This window comes from Lactuca virosa, chromosome 3 (assembly GCF_052849685.1).
Source record: "Lactuca virosa cultivar CGN04683 chromosome 3, Lactuca_virosa_CGN04683_v6, whole genome shotgun sequence".
Classification (NCBI taxonomy): Eukaryota; Viridiplantae; Streptophyta; class Magnoliopsida; order Asterales; family Asteraceae; genus Lactuca; species Lactuca virosa.
This window is the reverse complement of record NC_136428.1, coordinates 416669387-416693639: the sequence shown is the minus strand read 5'-3', so window position 1 is coordinate 416693639 and position 24253 is coordinate 416669387. Positions and strand designations below refer to the sequence as shown.

The 24253-nt window shown below is 37.3% G+C and overlaps 1 protein-coding gene and 1 non-coding gene across 2 annotated transcripts; one reads left to right on the top strand and one right to left on the bottom strand.

Annotated features, from left to right (window-relative positions):
- Window positions 1–9029: 9029 nt before the first annotated feature.
- On the bottom strand, window positions 9030–9614 carry LOC145165043 (uncharacterized). The gene has a single exon (XM_079083681.1). The coding sequence runs from the start codon at window positions 9612–9614 to the stop codon at window positions 9030–9032; it is 585 nt and encodes a 194-aa protein (XP_078939807.1).
- Window positions 9615–10715: 1101 nt separating this feature from the next.
- On the top strand, window positions 10716–10822 carry LOC145168039 (small nucleolar RNA R71). Its single transcript, XR_013741634.1, has one exon. It is a non-coding gene; the product is annotated as a small nucleolar RNA R71 (small nucleolar RNA).
- The last annotated feature ends 13431 nt before the right edge of the window (window positions 10823–24253 follow it).

Below are 24253 nucleotides of genomic sequence, written 5' to 3'. Positions count from 1 at the left end.
TTGCATAGTAGATAGGTTGAAACTGTTTATCAACCCTTTGCCCTAAAACAGCTCCCACAGCATAATCACTAGCATCACACATTAGCTCGAAAGAAAGGTCCCAATTTGGTGCTATCATGATAGGAGTAGTGTTCAATCTTTCCTTCAACAAACGAAATGCTTCATGAGATTCTCTAGAGAAATTGAATGGAGCATCCTTCAAAAGTAGTTGAGTCAAGGGCCTAGTGATCTTTGAGAAGTCTTTAATGAAGCGACGATAAAATCCCACATGGCCAAGAAAACTCCTTACCCCTTTTACGTTTGTTGGAGGGGGTAACTTAGCTATTGTGTCCACTTTTGCTCTATCCACTTCTATCCCATTCTTTGAAACTTTGTGACCCAATACAATTCCTACCTTCACCATGAAACGACACTTTTCCCAATTAAGGACAAGGTTTGTCTTCTCACATGTAGCTAGCATCAAGTCCAAATTAGATAAGAAATCGTCAAAAGATGACCCAAACACCAAGAAATCATCCATAAAAACCTCCATAAACTTCTCAATCATATCGTGGAAAATGGCCATCATGCACCTTTGGAAAGTAGCCGGTGCATTGCATAACCCAAAAGGCATGCGTCTATATGCGAATGTTCCACTCGGGCACATAAAACTGGTCTTCACTTCTTGGATATTTGATCTTGATTTCTTTGAATTCACCACTTTTTGATTTTTGGTATTTCAACTTTTGAACTTTGGAATTTTTGATCTTGAAATTTACACTTTGATAGCTCCAAAACTCTTTCAACTTTTTCTTGTAATTCTCTCTCTTTTGTAATTTTTTTTACATGTACCTCACTTTTTTCTCTCAAAACCTACATGCTTAAGCAAGGGCGCTCAACTTCAACCTTTATTGGTTAAAGTATTAGTCTAAGTGTAATGACTACCTAAGCTTTCCTGGATACATTTTTGGTACACGATGCTAAATATGTTGCGATCCTCAAACTAAGCGAGGTTGTGTTTTTGTCCAATGATTTCACTAGAATAAAGGGGGCCACAAATTCATTATAACATTTATTGGCTCAACTAAACATTTGGGTCTTCATGCAATCATCAAACATAACACTTAGCATGATTTCCTAATTGCTTTTACCAATATTTTCTAAATTACTCCTAGCAATTTTCATTTATGCAAAATTTTCAAAAAGTTACCTAAAATTATGTAACCAACCCCTTACCCCACACTTAATTTATGCAATGTCCGCATTGCATACTATGCATGATAAAGAACAATAAAATAAAGAGGGAATTGGAACAAACTCCCCTGGGATAGTAGTGGCGAGGTTGATCTTCTTCATGTTAAGCTCCATCTTCAATTGACTTTAGACATGGGAACAGCTCATCCATGCCTTGGGTGTCAAATCTCGTGTAGCTAAGCTAAAAAATGTAGGAAAAGCTTACGGAAATCTCCAGGAATTAATTTTCAAGAGAATATCAGCAAATCATCAACTTTAGAGGTGAAATGGAAGTAAATTGTAGCGCAAAACTGGAAAAAGTCGTGAGATTGTGTTGCGACTCGTCGAGTCCGAGATGTGCACTCGGCGAGTACGTCGCTGTATGGAAAAATTGCCTTCTGCTTTGAGTCTATTTTTTGGTGTACTGAAGTAACATCAAAATGACACTTATGCTCATTTTTCTTCAATAATTAGACACTCTTTAACCATCTTCATACCCGGACTCGATATTTGAACTCAAAACTTTATTTCCTCTCTTGCCTAGAGTCGATTCTTCCCACTACTCTTTCACTCTCTAGACCCTTTGCATGCATACCCTTATCCTAATTCTGAAAGGAATTAGCAAACACAAGTAATAAAAAGGAAAAACAAATAATAAACATCCTACTTAAAAGTTTGAACAAACCAAACAAAAACAACCAAACAAATAAAAATTATTTTAACACAACCCAACAAATAAAAAGGATAGATCTCAATCCTCATCTTCTTCCTCAATTCCTCCCGCTCCACTTGCACTAGCTTGATCTCTTCTTTGAGTTTCCCGCTCTTCCCAACTCGCAACATAGGGATATCCGGGCTCGGGTCTAGGCGCAATGTTCATTTGTTCAAATAAATAAAAAATGATTCGTTGTGGTAGTTCATGCTTCGTCCAAGGTCGTCTGCGTACCTTCTCATTTCCATGTTGTACCAGTCCATTGGTAACTCTTCTTCCACCGGAATGACCGGTGGGTCTTCACGGACGTGTTCCCTTCTTGGCCTTACCCTCCTTCCTGGTTCCTCGGGCATCAACACTTCATCCGCATTTGCGATCCTAAAATGTCCCCCACCATAGTCTTCAACGATCCTTGCCCTCCTATATAAAGTGGTGCTAAACGGAGGAGAAGGGATCATTATCAATGCATGTGCTGCCCTTTGGTCTAAAATCCCATATGATCTAGCCAACTTCTTGACAAACATACCACCATTGATTTTTGAAGTGATCCACTCCTTGACCGCTCCATCTGCTAAATATTTTGCCAAGCAATATGGGAAATTGCAGAAAACATTGGGAGTGATAATGCTCCACATATAGAAAATCTCAAGAGTGGGCACCTTATCATCATCCTTTCACATATTAATAGTGCTTGCGATAAAATGATGAACCAGGCGATGAATTGGGGATCGGATACTCCCCTCTTGAGCAGACAATGGAATGTAAACCCGATTGGCAATTGTGTTCCACCAAGTGGATGCAACCACCTCTTCGGGCAAGTCCTTATGGCACTGCTCCAGGAATGCTTCAAAGTTTTCGGACATGATCACATTTTGATTATAAATTCCCAATCTCCTTGCGAGCTCCGCGATGCTGCATTGGTGCAGCTCCCCTCCAAGATAGAAAGTGATGATGCTCGGACTATAATAATCACTACCACCTCGGAAGGAGATGGTAGAAAAGAACTCCCAGCACAGTTCTTGGTAAACTGGCTCCTTAATCTTGAACAATCGACTCCAGCCGTCACAAACAATTGTCACCCCATCATTTTGGAAAGACTTGACCAAATAATGAGTCAACTCTTACTCCAACCCGGTTTGACCCATCCAACACCAGTCGATTGCGTTGGGGACATATATTTCTTTTTTTCTGAGTGTTTCCAGCTTGTTTTTCGCTTGAGCAAATGAAGAACATTAATTTACCTATTTTTTAATTAATCCTAGTTTCACATTCGCTATTCCTAAGGATTGGTAATAGCGGATTTGAATCTAATCACTTTAGTCGGTAAGCAATAACAATTAATCCATTGCATTGCCATAAAATTAACCATAGGAGTAAATGAATCGAACCTAAACAAAAACCCTTTTTATTATTGAATTTAGTTGATTTTTACTTGCTTTTAGTTGTTAGTTAAGTGTTTGTTAAGTTTTAGTTAAGTTTCTAGTCTTGCAAAACTAGAGAAAACCCTTCCATTTTACTAATTGTTTTAGATAATTCTAGTAGTCAGATTAATTTCCGTTCCCTGAGTTCGATACCCTTCTTGCTAATTTATACCACCAATTGACAGGTCCACTGACTTTTGTGTATCAAATTCCATTATGGATCGCGCTTCAGTCGTTCTAGTAGTTAGATTAATTTCCGTTGCCTGAGTTTGATACCCTGTTGCTAATTTATACCACCAATTGACAGGTCCACTGCATTTTGTGTATCAAATTCATAATGAAAAGTAGGATAAAACCAGTTCATTTTTATACACATCAAGTTTTTGGCACCATTGCCGGGGAACGGTTCTAAATAGTTAATTTTATTTGCTAATTGTTATCGTTTTTATTTTATTGATTAATTTTTTTTTATTTATTTATTATGTATTTTCCAAATCTCGATGCTCTTGATGCTTTTCTTGAGGAAGTAGTACAGGAAATTGAGCAAGAAGATGAGGAGTATGACTTAGATGAGGATTTGAAGAAATTTGGAAGATAGTTAGATAATATCTTACCTAACGAACAAGAACAATCTGAGTTACAAGAGCTAGAGTTAAAAGATGAAGAATTTAATCCAGAAAGAGATTTGGAGGAGCTGGAAAGGTTGCTAGCAGAGAGGTCAGACGAAGAACAAGAACAAGCTGAGTTGCAGGAACCAAGTCGTGGATTGACCATTACCACGACGTGGCCCCCTGTATTTCCGGTTTGTGTTTCGAAGAATGGGGTGACGATTCCAACTTTGGAGAAAGTTCTGAAGCGTGATCCATTTCAGATTAGTATCCGACCGGTTCCAACCCTTGTCAAGATTCTTGGGTTACATGAATTAAAGCTCGTTTGGCTAATTTTTGAAGCAAAGAGCCAAATTTTACAAATTGATCCAAAGAAGATATTCAATGCAACAGATGGATTGGCATTGAGTTTATTGGAAGTTTATTAAGTTGAGAGTCCAGCTCAAGACTCGCACAAAAAGAAGCGCTTGCGGGAGGCAACCCGTCATTAGAGTTTTCTTTTCTTTTTCTTTCTAAACTTCTAGTATTTAGGGATAATTTAGGATTTTTATGTTTTTTTTATTACTTGGTATTTGTTTTTGATCTTTTCAGAATATAGGGTGAGGGATAGAATGAACGAATAAAGCGTGAGGAATAAAACGTGAGATCGAGTCTAAAACGAGAAGAATTGGAGAATTGAGTCTAATTACGAGTCTGATAATTAAACTTCTTCAACCAAAAAGGTAACCTTTTGTGCATTTTGATATGTGCATATTTAGCTATATATTTAGTATAGATTTTTATTATTTATTGGCTAATTATTTGCAATTTGAGGACAAAAGGTGCTTAATTGTGTTTAAATTGTATTTTCAGTCCAAAAGATATGCTTGGAAGCAAAAGGACGCATGAGATGCATTCGGAAGCTCGGGAATTGAAGAAAGAAGAAAAAGAGCCAAAATCTTGAACTACTCGGCGAGTAGGGACGTCTACTCGACGAGTAGGCACGAATGTTCGCGAAGCAATATGCAAAGTCCTTGCCGCATACGGATTCTACGAAGGGACTCGGCGAGTCGGTTTGCTACTCGACGAGTAGCCTCTGTTTTCTGAAAACTATAAATAGAGGTGAATTCCGAGTCCAAAACTCTCTTTGGCTTTTGGGGAAGATTACTTGGCGACTAAGGAGACTGCTGGAGACCTGAGAAACGTGAGAAGAACCCTAATCCTCAATTCTAAGAAGATCAAGGCAACATACGTTATTTTTCCACTTTATCTTTGAATAGAACCATGTTTGGATTGATTGAATTTGTTTTTAGGTTTTTATCTTCTGTAATTATGAACTAATTTCGTTAGTTTCTGTTTAGGGTAGATAAGTTTGCTCCTATGGATTAATTTACGTTTGTATTGATTTTTATTTGGTGAATTTTTGTTAAATTAAGATTGTTAAAGACCCTTATGCATTAACCACAACTATTTTCTGTTAATTGCTAAGTAATTAAGCTGGATGAACATCTCTTAATTGCTTAACTCATGTGATTTATGTGAACACATTGTTATGTGCCTAGGAATAGAGAATGTGAAACTACGATTAATTATAAAATAGGTAAATTAATGTGTGAGCTTGTGTGATAAACCATCAACAAGAGGTTAAGTGAATTATTAATTTAATTAACCATTACAAGTCTTACTTAACCCGAATTAATTAAACTAGGAAATTCATTAGATTAGTCACTTGATCACTGCTTAAATTAATTCGTTTCCTAAGGATTGGTAATAGCGGATGTGAATCTAATCACTTTAGGTGGTAACCAAAAGCAGTTAATCCATTGCATTGCCATAAAATTAACCATTAGAGTAAATGAATCGAACCTAAACAGAAACCCTTTTGATTATTGAATTTATTTGATTTTTACTTGCTTTTAGTTGTTAGTTAAGTGTTAGTTAAGTTTCAGTTAAGTTTCTAGTCTTTCCAAACTAGAGATAACCCTTCCATTTTACTAATTGTTTTAGATAATTCTAGTAGTTAGATTAATTTCCGTTCCCTGAGTTCGATACCCTGCTTGCTAATTTATAACACCAATTGACAGGTGCACTGCCTTTTGTGTATCAAATTCATAATTAAAAGTAGTATAAAACTAGTGCATTTTTATACACATCAAGTTTTTGGCGTCGTTGCCGGGGATATGTGCATATTCAGCTATATATTTAGTATAGATTTTTATTATTTATTGGCTAATTATTTGCAATTTATGGACAAAAGGTGCTTAATTGTGTTTAAATTGTATTTTCAGTCCAAAAGATATGCTCGGAAGAAAAAGGACGCAGGAGATGCATTCGGAAGCTCGAGAATTGAAGAAAGAAGAAAAAGTGCCAAAATCCTGAAGTACTGGGCGAGTAGGGACGTCTACTCGACGAGTAGGCGCGAATGTTCGCGACGCAATACGCAAAGTCCTTGCCGCATACGGATTCTACGAAACAATACGCAAAGTCCTTGCAGCACGAATGTCCCCAGCAACGGCGCCAAAAACTTGATGTGTGTGGAATGCACTAGTTTTAATCCTACTAACTTAGACACAAAACATACACACGAAAGGCAGTGTACCTATCGATTAATAATATAGTTCAAGCAAGTAGGGTATCGAACACAGGGAACGGTAATATTATCTAAATAAAACAAGTAATAGAAAGGGGATTTTCTCTAGTTTTGCAAGACTAGAAACTTAAACAATTAACTAAAACATAAACTAAGTAACTAAGAGCTAAGCAAATAAAAATCAACTAAATTTAATAATTAAGGAGACTTCTGTTTAGGTTTGAATCATTTATTCCTATGGTTGGTTTTATAACAAGTGCAATGGATTAATTGGGATTAGCTACTGATTAGTGTGATTAGGTTCACGTTCGCTATTACTAATCCTTAGAAAACAAATTAATTCAAGCCGTTATCAGTTGATTAAACCAATGAGTTTCCTAGTTTATTGATTCAGGTTAAATAAGACTTGTAATTAGTTAATCAAATTACTAATTCAATTAACCTCTTGTTGATGGTTTGTCACACAAGCTCGCACATTAATTTACCCACTTTCTAGTTAATCCTTATTTCACATTCGCTAATCCTAGGCACATAACTATGTTTTCACATAAATCACATGAGGTAAGCAATTAAGAGATGTTCATGCAACTTAATTACTTGATAATTAACAGAAAATAGTTATGGTTAATGCATAAGGTTCTTTAATAATCTTAATAAAACAAAACTACCAAATTAAATTAATCTAATCATAAAATCAAACCATATTCATAAAGTCATCTATCCTAAACAGAAGTTATGAGTTTTAGCTCATGATTACAGCAGAAACAAGCTCAAAAACGAAATCAATTGGTAAAAAAATAGTTCAACCAAGAGATTAGGTAAAGAGTAAACTTGATTTTGCCTTGATTCTCCTTAAAATTGAATGCAGGGTTGATTCCTTAGCTTCCCACGCTCCAGCGACACCTTCAGTCGACAACTGGCCTCCAAGGGTTAATCTATATGCTAGGGTATCGGGCAGGAATGCCCTTGATATAGATTTTCACAAAACGGAGGTGACTCGTCGAGTCTAGTGACCGACTCGGCGAGTCCGTCACTTAAAAACCGTGCACGGCAAGTCAGCGTCCAGAATCGCGAAAGTTCGACGTGACTCGTCGAGTTGAGGCCCAACTCGTCGAGTCCGTTTGGAATCAGCACTTTCTCAAAACACGAAAGTTGTCCGAAATTGTGTCTAGTTTTTAGAACATTTTGAATCTTATCAATCGGAGTTACGGTTCATGAGATATGGCCAAGACACTGACGAGGGTTCAAGCTGTCCAACAACATCCTTCTTTCTTCAAAATCCAAGATCCAAACTTCCAATCGCCAATTCCGCTTCCTTTTCCTTCCGAGCATGTCATCATTGCTGAAAATGAAATATTTAAGCTAATTAAGTACCTTTGGTTCATTACTTGATGTGTGTAAAACGAAATAGTTTTAATCCTACTAACTTATACACAGAAACAAACACACGAAAGGCAGTGTACCTATCGATTAGCAGTTTTAATCCCCGCCAACGGCGCCAAAAACTTGATGTGTGTGGAATGAACTAGTTTTAATCCTACTAACTTAGACACAAAATATACACACGAAAGGCAGTGCACCTATCGATTAATAATATAGTTCAAGCAAGTAGGGTGTCGAATACAGGGACCGGTAAACAATTAAAATAAATGCTAATATTATCTAAATAAAACAAGTAATAGAAATGGGGTTTTCTCTTGGTCTTGTGGGTCGATTGGAATTTGAAAATATCCCGAAAAGCCATCGAGAAAACAATAATATAGATGACCGGAGAGCCTTTCGAGCATTTGATCTATGAATGGCAATGGAAAGTGATCCTTAGATGTGGCATCATTTAATTTTCTGTAGTCAATGCAAACATGCCACCCGGTTCATATTCTTGTTGGAATTAACTCGTTATTTTCATTGGCCACCACCGTCATTCCTCCTTTCTTTGGTACCACTTGCACCGGACTCACCCATGAGCTATCGGAGATTGAGTAAATGATTCCGACATATAGTAGTTTAACCACCTCCTTTTTCACAACTTCTTGCATGTTCGGGTTAAGTCTTCGTTGGCATTGTACTACAGCTTTAGCTCCATCTTCTAAGTTAATCTTGTGAGAACAATAAGCTGGGCTAATTCCTTTTATGTCGGTTATTTTCCATGCTATAGCACCTTGCCTCTTCCTTAGTACACCCACAAGACTTTCTTTCTCATGTTTGGCCAAATCAGCGGCTATAATTACAGGTTTTTGCTGGCCATCTTCAAGAAATGCGTACTCCAAGTGATCTGCTAGTGCTTGAAGCTCAACTTGTGTGTTCTTAATGCTGAACATGTCGAGTCCAGTGAGGGGACTCGTCGAGTCCTGGGTAAAATTCACGACAGATCGAGCTTCTTCGAATGGACTCGTCGAGTCGATCGAGACTACTCGGCGAGTCGGGTATTCTGTACTTCTGATCAGATCATTATATTCAGCTTCCTCGGGCAATGTCTCTATTTCCAGCAGGTCTCTTTTAGCATCAAATTATTCTTCACGGATGACGGTGGACTTGTTTGGCTGATCTTCATTCCATTTCTCCATTAACTCTTCCAACATATCAACCGAAAATATTGTGTCATTGCTATTCCTTGAATGCTTCATAGCTTGATCAACCCCAAAAGTGACTGATTTGTCTCCCACCCGAAGAGTAAGTTTAGAATCTCGCATGTCAACTATGGCACTTGCGGTGTTTAGCAAAGGTCTTCCAAGTATGATTAGGACTTGAGGGTCTGATTCCATGTCTAATACTATGAAGTCCGTGTGGAAAATGAACTTATCAACCTTTACCAATAGATCTTCGCATATTCCCCTTGGGAATGTGTCCGTTTTATTTGCTAGGTGAATTGCCATCCGAATGGGCCTTGGCTCCGGAAGATCTAACTTCTTGAAGAATGAGTACGACATGAGATTTATACTTGCCCCCGTATCTGCCAATGCATGAATGGTAGCTAAGTTCCCGAATTGACAAGGCAAGGTTAAGCTTCCTGCATCACCCTTCTTCTTAGGTAGCTTATTCAACATGGCAGCTGAACAGTTCTCATTTAGGACCACTTTCTTCACTTCTTCCATCTTTTTTCTATTCGTTAGAAGCTCCTTGAGAAATTTTTCGTTAGAGCCTTTATGTATTCCAGAAACTTCTGGTAGTCAACTTCATTCTTTTCTTGTCTAGCTCGGGCTGGATATGGCAGTGGAGGCTGATATGGCTTCACAAGAGGGTTTCTGTTCTGTTCAGGTGGGGGACTCGTCGAGTCTGTAAGGGCGACTCGGCGAGTCGCATCGGAAATTTGTGATTCTTCATTTTCTGCATCTTCCTCTTGCACCAGGTTAGGATCTTCTTGTTGAATAAGGGCCAGAGGAGTTATAATCTTCCCACTCCTAGTCGTCACGATATTTATATCTGCACCTTTTGGATTACTTTCGGTATTACTAGGAAGTCCACCCAGTCGTCTCTCGTTCACTTGTTGTGCAAGTTGGCCCAGCTGCTTCTCTATGTTGAGAATGGATGCTTGCTAATTTCTAAGCAGATCTTGTTGATCTTTCATCATAATTTGGTGTTCTCTCAACAAATTTTGTTGATCTTTGATTGCAGCATCGGTATCACTATGTCTTTTCTCGGACGCGACTACGAATCTTGTAAGCATATCTTCCAAATCTGATTTTTTTCCATACACCGGTTCCTCCTTTTGATAAAAGCCTCTATCTTTTTGCTTAAAGTTTTCCTCCCTTGTCTTTTTATACTCTTCATATGGTAGCCATTCTTTCTTGGGTTTTCGCCAATTGTCATCATAGCTATCACCACTTGAATAGCACACTTGCACTTTCCGGTTCCCGTTTTCATCAAGGTCACAATCTTTAGTAAGGTGGGGCCCTCTCCAATTTTCACATCCCACTCTAATGGCATGGATAGATTGGTCCATCTTAGTCATTCTTCAGTCCATACTTTCCAATTTTGCCATCATTGCCGCCATGTCATCGGTAATAGAATTCACCGCCCCACGAGTTAAGTCATTCCTTGGGTTGTGATATTCTCTAGAGTGCTTAGAGAATTCTTCAATTAGGGCCTTTATCAGCGGGGGTGCTTTCTTTGTGAGTGGTCCTTGCAAATCAAGGAGTTGCCTAGTTGTCACATTTACTCCATCATACAAAATGGAGACTTCTTGTTGGCTATTTAGATCATGATGTGGGCAATTCCTTAGTAAGCCTTTGTATCTTTCCCACGCCTCATATAGTGAATCTCCAGCTTGTTGCTCAAAGTTTGCTATGGCCTTCTTCAACTTGGCTATTTTTTAGGGAGGGCAAAATTGGTCTATAAATTCTTCTTTCATATTAGTCCAAGTAGTGATGGATCCGGGAGGGAGTGATTTCAGCCAATCTTTCGCGGCTCCCTTGAATGTGACAGGTAGCATACGAAGCAAGACAGTGTCACGAGCCACATTAGGGACATTGAAGTAGTCGGCTATGTCATTGACCTCGTTAAGATGCTTGTATGCGTCTTCATGATCCTTCCCGTAGAATGGAATCTCCTTAAGTTGAGCAAGTATGTGGCCTTTAAGTTAAAAGGTGGCAGTTGCGGGAATCGCGGGTTGCACGAGTCCCGGGCCGGTGTCGTCACGCATCCTTTTCTTCCATTCACCCATGGGAACTTCATCGATGTTAGCCATGTTGTTAGCTAGTTCGCCCTCTATGTCGCTTCCTTCTCCAAATTTGCTTTCTTCCTTTTCGGATTCATACACGATATCGTCCTTCTTCGGGTCTTTGTCTACTTCTGAAAAGATGCTGGATTCTCCCACTTTCTTGTCCTTTTTCTTACTAAAAACAGATTTGAGATTCTTTAACGGCGAATTCTTCGATGTTGCGGTTTCTCCTACGGTTTTACCTTTGTTTTTCCTCAAAGTTGCTTCCGGGTCTTCAAGTAGTGGAATCAAAGGTGTAACTCCTCTTCTGGTCATAAACGAATGCAATCAAAACAGAAAAAAACGCGTAAAAAGAACAAAAATAAACTAAAAACGAAACTATGTATTCAACGATGGACTCGTCGAGTAGCTTCGTTTGCACTCGGCGAGTTCAAGGCTAAAACATAACAAAAATTAAACAAAAACTATAAAAACAGAAAAACTTAAAACTTATCCTAATAATTAAATTACTAAAGCAGTAACTTTGTGCAAGATAGATCTCACACAAAGGTTGTATAATACTAGAAATTAGGATTAATTTTTGAAACGTTCCTCGGCAACGGTGTCAAAAACTTGATGTGTATAAAATGCACTGGTTTTATCTTACTTTTAATTATGAATTTGATACATAAAAGGCAGTGGACCTGTCAATTGGTGGTATAAATTAGCAAGCAGGGTATCGAACTCATGGAACGGAAATTAATCTAACTACTAGAATTATCTAAAACAATTAGTAAAATGGAAGGGTTTTCTCTAGTTTTGCAAGACTAGAAACTTAACTAAAACTTAACTAACACTTAACTAACAGCTAAAAGCAAGTAAAAATCAACTAAATTCAATAATCAAAAGGGTTTCTGTTTAGGTTCGATTCATTTACTCCTATGGTTAATTTTATGGCAATGCAATGGATTAATTGTTATTGGTTACCGACTAAAGTGATTAGATTCACATCCGCTATTACCAATCCTTAGGAAACGAATTAATTTAAGCAGTGATCAAGTGACTAAACTAATGAATTTCCTAGTTTAATTAATTCAGCTTAAGTAAGACTTGTAATGGTTAATTAAATTAATAATTCACTTAACCTCTTGTTGACGGTTTATCACACAAGCTCACACATTAATTTACCAATTTTCTAATTAATCCTAGTTTCACATTCGCTATTCCTAGGCACATAACAATGTGTTCACATAAATCACATGAGTTAAAATTAAGAGATGTTCATGCAGCTTAATTACTTAGCAATTAACAGAAAATAATTGTGGTTAATGCATAAGGGTCTTTAACTAGATTAATTTAACAAAAAATCACCAAATAACAATCAATCCAAACATAAATTAATCCATAGGAGCAAACGTATCTACCCTAAACAGAAACTCACGAAATTAGTTCATAATTACAACAGATAAAAACCTAAAAACGAATTCAATCAATCCAAATATGGTTCTATTCAAAGATAAAGTGGAAAAGTAAACTTATGTTGCCTTAATCTTTTTAGAAATAAGGATTAGGGTTCTTCTCATGTTTCTCAGGTCTCCAACCGTCTCTGTAGTCGCCAAGTAATCTTCCCCAAAAGCCAGAGAGAGTTTTGGACTCGGAATTCACCTCTATTTATAGTTTTCAGAAAACAGAGGCCACTCGTCGAGTAGCAAACCGACTCGTCGAGTCCCTTCGTAGAATCTGTATACGGCAAGGACTTTGCATATTGCTTCGCGAACATTCGTGCCTACTCGTCGAGTAGACGTCCCTACTCGCCGAGTACTTCAGGATTTTGGCTCTTTTTCTTCTTTCTTCAATTCCCGAGCTTCCGAATGCATCTCCTACGTCCTTTTGCTTCCGAGCATATCTTTTGGACTGAAAATACAATTTCAACACAATTAAGCACCTTTTGTCCATAAATTGCAAATAATTAGCCAATAAATAATAAAAATCAATACTAAATATATAGCTAAATATGCACATATCAGCTACGATTGTTGATTGGTTCCTGAGGTCATACTTGCAGTTATAGTTATGAGACTTATCCAAGTGGGAGACTGTTGGATAAGGTGTCTAAGTCCATAACTATTTCTGGTATGTACTTGACCCGGTTGGCATGGTCCATTTGGGTTGCATGGCATCATGATAATTGGATAGACAAAATGAGAAGAAGGACACTTATGATTTGTTAATATAATATAAGTTATAATATTTTAATATGAAATCATATTAATTAATTAGTATTGATCAAAAATTAATTTGGAATTAATTTTGTGATCAAAAAGAGACTAATTAAATATATGGGGATTGATTGTGTAAATCATCCATTCTTAGATAGTGGGCTAGTGATCCATGGTTTATTGGATTGGGCTAAAGCCCATTGGGTGCTCCATGGAGGTTAAAACCCATTCATCATGGAGGAAATGAAAAGCTATGTCAATTAGGGTTTACATGGTGTAACCCTACTGGTGACACGCTATATAAAGACCCCATAGGCTAGCAAAATCGGCACATAGATAAGAACAAGGAGGGCTAGCCGATTTTGAGTGATAGTGTGCTTCTCCCAAGTTATTCCAAGAGTTGTGGTGTTGTGTGAAACATTTGAGGCATCACATTTGGGGTGCTAGGCTCACAAAGTTCTTAAGGGATCCAAGCAACAAGAAAGGTATGTTATTCTTCTAGCTTTATATTACAAGGCCCCCCATGCCATGCTAGTTAGGATAAGAAACTTGGAAAAATCAAATTTGCATGTATCTTAGTAAAACATAGATCCAAGGTTTCTAGGGTTGCATGTACACCATAGGAGTGTTAGAATGCTCAAAACCCATCAAGATGTTGATCTGGACCCCACCGAAAGGTCACATTCTTCTTGGTCAAACGATTCAAAGGCACGGCAATCTTGGAGAAATCCTGAATAAATCTCTGATAGTACCCCACAAGGCCCAAGAAACTTCAGATCTCGGATGCATTCCTCAGAACCTCCCATCGCATCACCTCCTCAATATTGGCCGGATCCACCAAGATACACTCTTGATTGATGATGTGCCCCAAAAACTTCACCTCACGCAACCAAAACTTGCATTCAGAGAATTTGGCATAAAGCCTCTCCCTCATCAGGGTCTCCAAAACCTCCCTCAAATCCTACTTGTGCTCCTCCTTGGTCTTAGAGGAGACCAGGATGTCATCAATAAAAACAATCACGTACCAATCCAACATCGGTCTGCACACCCGGTTCATGAGATCCATGAACGCTGTTGGAGCATTGGTGAACCCGAATGGCATCACCGCGAACTTGAAATGACCATAATGAGTTCTGAAGGCCGTATTCTGAATATCCTCATCCCTGATCCTCATCTCATGATACCCCGACCGAAGATCAATCTTGGAAAACCAAGATGCACCTTGAAGCTCATCAAATAAGTCATCGATCCTTGGAAGTGGGTAATGGTTCTTCACTGTCAGCTTGTTCAGCTCCCGATAATCAATACACATCATGTGTGTCCCATCATTCTTTTTCACGAACATCATCGGTGCTCCCCACGGGGAACTAGTCAGATTGGATTGTGATTTATCAAATTAGAGATTTTTGCTGAAACTTGTGGTAAGAGATATGAAAATGGGTATATCATTTTTAGGTATTGATGAACTTTTGGACGGGGAACCCAAAGGTTCTACTAATGAATGTGGTGCTTTGATTGACTGTAACTTTTAAAGATTTCTCGTTCAAGTGAAGTTATGAATCTTGAATTTGATTTATTACATGATAGTTTTTGGTGCCTTATATCATTAGAATATTTGAAGATCATAGTGACTTGGAGGCGGAGTTCTTCATGATAAGAAGTGATTTGGTCTCTTAATTCTGAAATGGGTTTCTGTAGCGGGTTTGGCTTTCTTGAGTATTAGAGATGTAGAAACCGATTTGGCATTTCGTGTTGTTTATTGAAGGCTTTTTATTCTTTGTAGTGGGTTTTGTTATTCAGCACATGTTTTATTTTTATCCCATATATATAGCCTATAGCTTAGCTTGTTAGGCAATATTTTCCTCAAAAAGTTTCTCTGTATGTTCTATTTCTGAATCAATAACATACAAAAAGCTTTACAGATTACTTGCAACTTTATGGTGATGGATTCATGATTGTTATTTTAATTCTGCACTTGTCATTTCGTTTTGGGCTTCACATTTATCAATCGGGGATGGCCAATGTGGTGGATGATGCTCTCATCCTCAAGGGGGTCCCGACTCCGATCAGATACATATGTTTGAGGATGACCGTGATCACTCCGCTATTGGAGCGGATTCGTGAGGCTCAGGTAGAGGCTACGAAGGAAGAGCATCGGAAGAGTGAGCGTATTGTGGGTCAAGTGGCTTACTTCGATTATGATTTTCGTGGGGTTTTGACTCTATATCAGTGGGTTTGGGTTCCGTATTGGGGCGGTGTACGACATGTTTTGATGGACGAGACACACAAATCTGGGTTCTCCATTCATCTCGGGGCGACGAAGATGTATAGGGATCTTCGTCCTAATTATTGGTGGCTCTGCATGAAGCGATATGTGGCTTGGTATGTGGAGTGGTGCTTGACTTGCAGGAAAGTCAAGGCCGAGCATCATGTTGGGTTTTGAGCATTCTAACACTCCTATGGTGTACATGCAACCCTAAAAACCTTGGATCTATGTTTTCTCTATTATACATGAAAATATTAACTATTCCAAGGTTTCATCCTAACTAGCATATTATGAAGCACCTATACTACAAAGTTCTAGTTAGATGACATACCTTTTGATGTAGCTTGATGTCTTCAAGCTTTAAGAGCTTAGCCCTAATAGTTTGGAAGCCTCAAATGGAATCACAAATCACCAAAACACCTTGGAAGAACTTGAGAGAATATGTATGCACACTAAAATCGGCCCACTCTTATTTTCACACACTTGTGCCAATTTTGTGAGCCAAGGACCCCTTTATATATTATGGAGGATTAGGGTTACATCCATGTAAACCCTAATACCCATGACCTTTCATTTACATAGGATCCGTGGGTTAAAAGCTCCATGGACCATCCATGAAAGCTTAGCCCAACCTAAATGAACTTGGCCCATTCCATATATATAAGAGTCCATATTTAATTAGTTCTTTTTGATCGCTTAATTAATTCTAAATTAATTCTTGATCAATACTAATTAAATAATATGATTCCATATTAATATATTAGAACTTTTAATATATTAATATAAATCATAAATATACTATTCTCAAAAGACTATCCATATAAATTGTGCCGGTGAACTGCAACCCAAATGGACCATGCCGGGTCGGGTCAAATACATACCATATATAGTTATGGACTTAGACATTAATCCAACAGTCTCCCACTTGGATAAGTCTAAAACTATTATTGAGTATGACTTCAAAACCTAACTGGCAATCGTAGCTCTTAAAGCCGCTGTCGAACTCTGACCTTGTCAATGACTTGTCCATTAGATAAGCGATCATATATTCCTCCATTCTAGATATCATATGGACTGAGACATGGATTATAAATCATTCTCTCTGTCCATTAGTTGTTTCCCGATTTCCGATTCATGATGACTGACTGATTGAACAAATCAAATCAGTCCTGGCTTGGCCAAGCACTCACATGTCTCATCACTAAATCATCGAGGGGCCCACATATATCGCTTTTATCCCGAAGGTAAAAGGAATGGATAAACTTCGACTCATATGGCTTGTTCTACTACTTGTTGAATCATACACAAAGGCACGTTTTATAACATCGAGTTACCAAATGCGTTTTCGTGCAATCAATGTATAACCAACTCATATTAACAACTCATATCTCTAGGTTTGAAGAGTATAAGATATTATCGTCTCATGATCACTCATGATAAAATCCATGAAGTGATTCAAATGAGCGCGGGTTGAATCCAATACTCAGAACTTATGAGCGCGGGTTGAATCCATGACAGTCTTGATTGATATCTACTTCCAACATATGACCGACTGTGGATGGTTTGAATAACTTAATCATTCAGGAAGAGCGACTTGGTTATTCTGGAAGTCAAAACATGCAAAGTGAAACACAAGAATAAATGAATCAAATATGGTATCAAACCCTATGAATATAAATAAACACTTTTATTTATCACCATACTGATTACTCATTATTCATTGTTTCGGTTTTATCAACTTTATACTTGAATTAAAAACACTAGTTGTCCCATGCTCCAAGCATGTACACTATGTTTTTCTTAAACAATAGCTTTTCTATACACCAAGTATGCACTCTATGTTTGTCTATGATCCTTACTTTGTGAAATAAACCAATTGAACATAATTTCAATGATTCTAATTTCACACTCCCAAATCCTTATCGAAAAATGTGAGAATTTCAAATTCCTATCATTTATCGAAATCTGTTTAGATTTTAAACTTATATGCACTGACCCTCCTGTAATGAATATGTACAAAGTCACAAAGACTTGTCAACAGTCATTATAAGGTATTCCAATGGAGATCAACTCCATGGAAACTAAGTCTCATATTCAAAGTACATTGCTTTGGACATGCTTCTTGCATTAAGTTTTCTAATCTTACACAGATAACTTCCACCTATGGAGACAACTCCATATTCTCATTTTGACTATCACTTCTGAATAAGAGATGCCTCTTTTCAGAATATGTCAATATGGTCCTTCCAAAATTAGCACTATACTTCCAACTGTCCCTGAGCAACCAATCTTTGGTAAACCTCAGATTGTCCTCGACAATTGCTTAATCATTTTAGTCATATCCAATTCTAGACCTTTTCCCTTCTTAATGCCTCTGGGCATTTGGAAAAATTTAGAAATGACAAATATTATAGCACATGCAATCGATCCTGTACCCAAAGCAAATGGTACACGATTCATGATGTCTCACATAAAGACATGATTCTAGACCAGTCTTTTGCTACAGTATTTTTATTTGCCATGTTTTCAAAATTTGACTATGAAGAGGGATGTCGTAATCATAATCGAATTTTGAGAACGCAATATATAGAATTTCCTTCAGTTGAACCAATCCAACATGAAATTCATATATATATTCTTGACTAAAGATGATTAAGGTCTCAATCTAAGCCTTTAGAACTGAAATGAAGTATATCCTCTCCCTTAATTATAGCAAAACAACCTTTTCAATCCCTGCAGCCTCACGAATTGAAACTTTTGTTTTCAATAATTAACATTGCTAACTTGCAACACTAACAACAATTATCATGCTCCCACTAACATGATGATTATTAGCATAACACTTATGCTCCCACTAGCTTTGACATGTTCTCAGAAATCAGCTGGACTTCTAGAAATCAATACTTTATTGACTTTCTTACCAAAGTTTAGATTTCTGATACGAGATGCTTTGATAAAACTTTATCAAAATCATACACCTTTCCTTAGATAGCATGCATGTGTGTCTAAACAATTTCAGAACTATGAAAAGGGATGTCGTAATCATAGTCTCAATTGTTTAGACCTTTTGCCATCTGCTTCAAATCTACTTGGTGGAAATGTTTCCTCACCATCATTTTCATGAATCGGAGAGAAACCTTATGACCCTTAGATTTTATGGTGTATGTGTTCTTATCCATGTGAATCGTCAAAACCATAGTCACAAGACAAGGATAATGACAAATCCAAACTCATATGGACTAAACTTATGCAATATTAACTTCTTGCCACCTGGCAGTACAGGGCCTGCCATTGCTTCCAAGTTGTTATGCAACCAATTGAGAACTTTCAGAACTCCTATGCAAAGCCAACTTTAACTGGAATGGGCACAGAATATGTCAACACGATAGGTTGTAAACCTCAAGTCGTGTGCTAGTGAAGAACCTCAGGTTTTATTCTTGATTAGTTCTTGAAATTCTTTCTAGGATCTTTAAGACTCCCACTATCATCTTGACATATAAGACTATCTTGCCAAATATTCAAGAGATAGTGCGGATTCTTTATCAAGACAAACACTTCACACAATTGGCCTTAGTTGGTCTTTGTTTTATCCAAAACATCACAACTTACCAATTTCAAATGTACAAGAGTAGGACACTTTTACTCTTACATTTGACAAGTGTTTTAAACCTTTCTTTAAGATATGTCACTCAAGTTACAATCTTGGAGTATGACTCTAAGAATTGTTTTGGAACGAAGTATGACTCATCTTCCTGATCTAACCATTTCAACAATTCATGACTCCTCTTCTTAGTCATAAGAATGCACTAAGATGACCTTTAGAGGACTAATTGTGATATGATTTCTAAATCATTAAGATGATCACAAACATGATACTAAAGTACCCTCCCATCTTTTCAGATTTGAGAAACTTTTATCTTTCTGCCTAATTTGATTCTTCCCATTCGTTCTGCCATACATTGAGACTTTTCCAATGTTTCAGAATTATATTTAAAGTTGTAAGTATAACCATATTTAGTAAACTTTAGTAAATCAAATAGTCTTAACGAGCTTTGTGGTGGACATGACCAGTGCACAAGAATGTGTACTCGATCCCTTTAGTCCTTCACTTGACTCACACATCCATGTGAACAAGTAATTAGTCTTGATTTTCCAATGCTTGAAAGTTCTCATTCATCATACTATTCAACTTGCATGATTCCAAGTTTCGGTCCAATTGAAACTTGGGTGATGAGGAACTTTCCTGATTTGGTAAATTTAGACACTACCACAAATGAAAGAATCAAATCCATTTTCCAATATTGCTGTCAGTAGAATCATATAAGCAACAGTTTTCCACAAATGCCATTGTAAGGATACTTCAAATAAATAAAATTAAACAATTTTCTTTTATTTTAAAAGTTTGCGGAAAAACTTATCCTTACAATCCACATGGAAAATTGTTGTTATCTATTCCTTAGCAATATATCATAACTTCTTAAGCAACTGCTCAAAATTCTGATGCGATCGAAATCCACCTTCGCGATCAGAATCAGCATATACATCCTTTAAGATTTCTCCCTATTCTTTGATTCTTAAAACATCAACATGTGACCCAGTCACATCATGTAATGAGGATCTCAGAATAGAACTTAACAGAGTTAGATAATGGGCTCTACCTGATGTAGAGTCAAACTTATTGACTTTAACATCCTTAGGTAAATTTGGCAGCTTTGCAATCAACGCCCCTTCCTTTGGCAAAATAAACATATGGACCCTTTGGTAATGGGATTATCTCAGACTTAGCCTTTCTCTTTACCATTTGGTCAACCGGGTTGACTATGGCCAATCCCTTTCCATTGGGAAGAGAATGTTTTTTCTGGATTTCCAGTGTCACCATTGTCACTGTCCATAAAGTTTTTGGTAAGTTGATCTTCTAATCAAATTTGCTTTACTATCGTTCCAAATCATTGCTGATTCAGCAGAACCAAGCAAATAGATATGATCATTAAGGTTCATGTCATAGTCTGTTTCATAGTAGTCCCAAAGGAACTCACTATGTGACTTAGAAAGTGATTGAACATCCAACTTTCTCAAGACTTTGACACCCAACTCTCCCGGCTTGTCAATATGTGACTTCATCTCTAAGATGTGATCACACATAGACCTTGCTTGCCATTAGGGCTTGAGTGACCTTGAACTTGTGGGTTAGGGAGAATAATTGGAGGAGGTGGAGGAAGAGAAGTATGACTTCCATAAGCCAAACTCGGGAAGTCATATTCATTAGGAAAGCTTGGTTTGGGAAGATCATTGTTGTCTAAACCAGACATCAAGAATGGGAGAAATTCACGTAAAGTTGATTTAAGTCCTTAATATAACACCCAATATGATATATTAAGGCTAGGACCCAACAAACTATTTTATAACTTGGAACATGGATGCCGTAATCCAAGCTATAAAATATTTGAAGGTAGGTGAATGACGATTCACCAATTTCTACCAAGATAAACGAAATGTATTATTAGGTTTTAATTGGTTTTGAAACTCCTAGATTCTTTTGAGATTCATTGAACTTTTCAATGGCATGTTTCAATCTCGAGTGTGCCCTTGAGGTTTTGTGACTGGGATGCCGAGGATCACAAAACAAGGTGTGAAGTAACCATGCAAATATACTTGGTACCCTTAATATTTACCCCTCAATCGATGTGCCGGTTAACCACACACGCTCCAACGATACTATGATAAACATTAAGTTACCCTTTGCCTATCTTGTTAAGTCCAGGTTAGTGTGCCGGTTAACCACACACGCTCCACTAACAGCTTAAACAAAGTGCAAAGTGTAATTTCATGGATTAGCACCTTATTCACATTTTCCTAAGTAACTAAGATTGGGAATTTATAAGTGTTTATTTACTTAGTATTTATCATTATACTTATAATGAAGGGAGAATTATAGTCATTGTCCTACCTGTTCTGCTAACGACCCTCCACCGGTCAAGGAAGCGGTGAGTGAGAGTGGACACCCATTAAACTGCCATTTTATAGGCAGTAACCTTATACTCCGCTTATAGACCGGCTTCGTGAATGAGGCCTACTAATGGTAAGACGACTTGCTCTTATACAGATAATATATTAAACTTTTAATATTATAATAATATAAGGGTGTATTTTAGACATTTAAAATACTTGGTGGTTTAATCTATTAATTAAACTAGACTTTTAATTTAATTAAACTCAAACCATATATTTATGGATTAATAATACTCTTTTAATTAAACGCTTTAATTAACTATTAATAAAGTCCATAAGAGTTAATTTGAACTATTCAACAAAACATCATAATTCCAATTATTAAACTCAAAATTAAAACCATTTAATTAATTGTTTAAGTTATGAACCCAAGAGTTTTAGAATTCAATTCATTTTTTTCATAAAAAACTTTTCTCAAATTCCAAAACTTGAGGGCAAGTTTTGTAATTCTTGAAAACCTTTGGATTTCATAACTTATGGAATTAATGGAGTTTTCTGATGAAACTTTCCATGTTCCATAACTTAAGAACAAGTTATGGAATTCTTTAAAACATTAACACCAAATTTTGTAACTCCATAAAAACTTTGAATCAAATTTTTTTTTTTTAAAAAAAACTTTCATATCCATAACTTATGGAAGTTTCAAAAACCCTTAAGATCACAACTTTAAAAAAAAACTTTTGAGTTCCAAAATTTTATGACAAAATATGTAACTCCTTAAAACATTTAGATCAAACTTTTAAAACTAATAAAATAATCATATCATTTTATCTTTTACTAAATTTGACCTAATTCAACCCATATAACAAATGATTCAAATTTTACAAATAATTCGTTTTTCACAACACAAGTAATTATCTTAAAATTTGACAAACGTCATGTTTTGTTTTTCCTTTTTTTTCAACTTGAAAATAAAACATTTGCATCAATATAGCAGAAAACAACCCATGGCTCTGATACCACTGTTGGGTTTTGAGCATTCTTACACTCCTATGGTGTACATGCAACCCTATAAACCTTGGATCTATGTTTTCTCTATTATACATGCAAATATTAACTATTCCAAGGTTTCATCCCAACTAGCATATTATGAAGCACCTATACTACAAAGTTCTAGTTAGATGACATACCTTTTGATGTAGCTTGATGTCTTCAAGCTTTAAGAGCTTAGCCCCAATAGTGTGGAAGCCTGAAATGGAATCACAAATCACCAAAACACCTTGGAAGAACTTGAGAGAATATGTATGCACACTAAAATCGGCCCACTCCTATTTTCACACACTTGTGCCAATTTTGTGAGCCAAGGACCCCTTTATATATTATGGAGGATTAGGGTTACATCCATGTAAACCCTAATACCCATGACCTTTCATTTACATAGGATCCATGGGTTAAAAGCTCCATGGACCATCCATGAATGCTTAGCCCAGCCTAAATGAACTTGGCCCATTCCATATATATAAGAGTCCATATTTAATTAGTTCTTTTTGATCACTTAATTAATTCAAAATTAATTCTTGATCAATACTAATTAAATAATATGATTCCATATTAATATATTAGAACTTATAATATATTAATATAAATCATAAATATACTATTCTCAAAAGACTATCCATATAAATTGTGCCGGTGAAGTGCAACCCAAATGGACCATGTCGGGTCGGGTCAAGTACATACCAAATATTGTTATGGACTTAGACATTAATCCAACACATCAGAGACCTCACAGAAAGATGCAGTCGTTGGAGATTCTCGTATGGAAATGGGAAGATATTAATATGGATTTTAGCACAAAGTTACCCCGAACTATGTGTGGAGTGGATTCGATATGGGTCATTGTGTAACACCCTAAATCTGGTATGACTTGAAACCCTCAAGAATTTACATTTCAGCATAATTGTCCCTTTAAGTACGCCGGGCGTACTTAAATGTACGCTGAGCGTAGTATGCATGGTTGGTCGCGGAGGATCTGGACGTACGCTGGGCATACCAGGAGTACGCTGGCCGTACGTGCCAGTGGTCTAAAATCCTAATTCTCGGACGTGAGACCTATTTAAGTGACCTTATGTCCCTTGGACTTAAACCTAGAGAGCCTCCACAGCCTTAGAACGTCCTTACACTCCAGAGAAACTTGTGAGACCATTTTTGAGCTTTAAAGAGTGCATTTGTGGCCTTTTAGTGTTCATTCCAAGTAGAGGAGGTTGCTAAACAAGCTTGGTTCGAGTTGGTGCTTGGTGATCTCCGCCACAGACTCGGTGGTCTGCTGAAGGTCATGAAACTCCCTCACAAGTCGTTGCACCTCAATAGGTGGTGCAAACTCTGCATTAAAACGTCGACCGAACTCGGCCCATGTCATCTCAGCCACACCGGCTGCTCCCAGCTGGCTAGTCACCTCGCCCAACCAATCCCGGGCTCTGTCTCTCCACATACTTGATGCAAATCCAACATTTGCCGCATCCGGGCAAGAACTCGTGCGTTGGGCGTTATTGATGTCCGCTACCCAGCGTCGGGTGACAATGGGGTCCCTGACCCCGAAAAACTCTGGCGACCCACATGCCTTGAACTCCCGGAACGAGGGAGTTCGGGCCCCAATCTGGC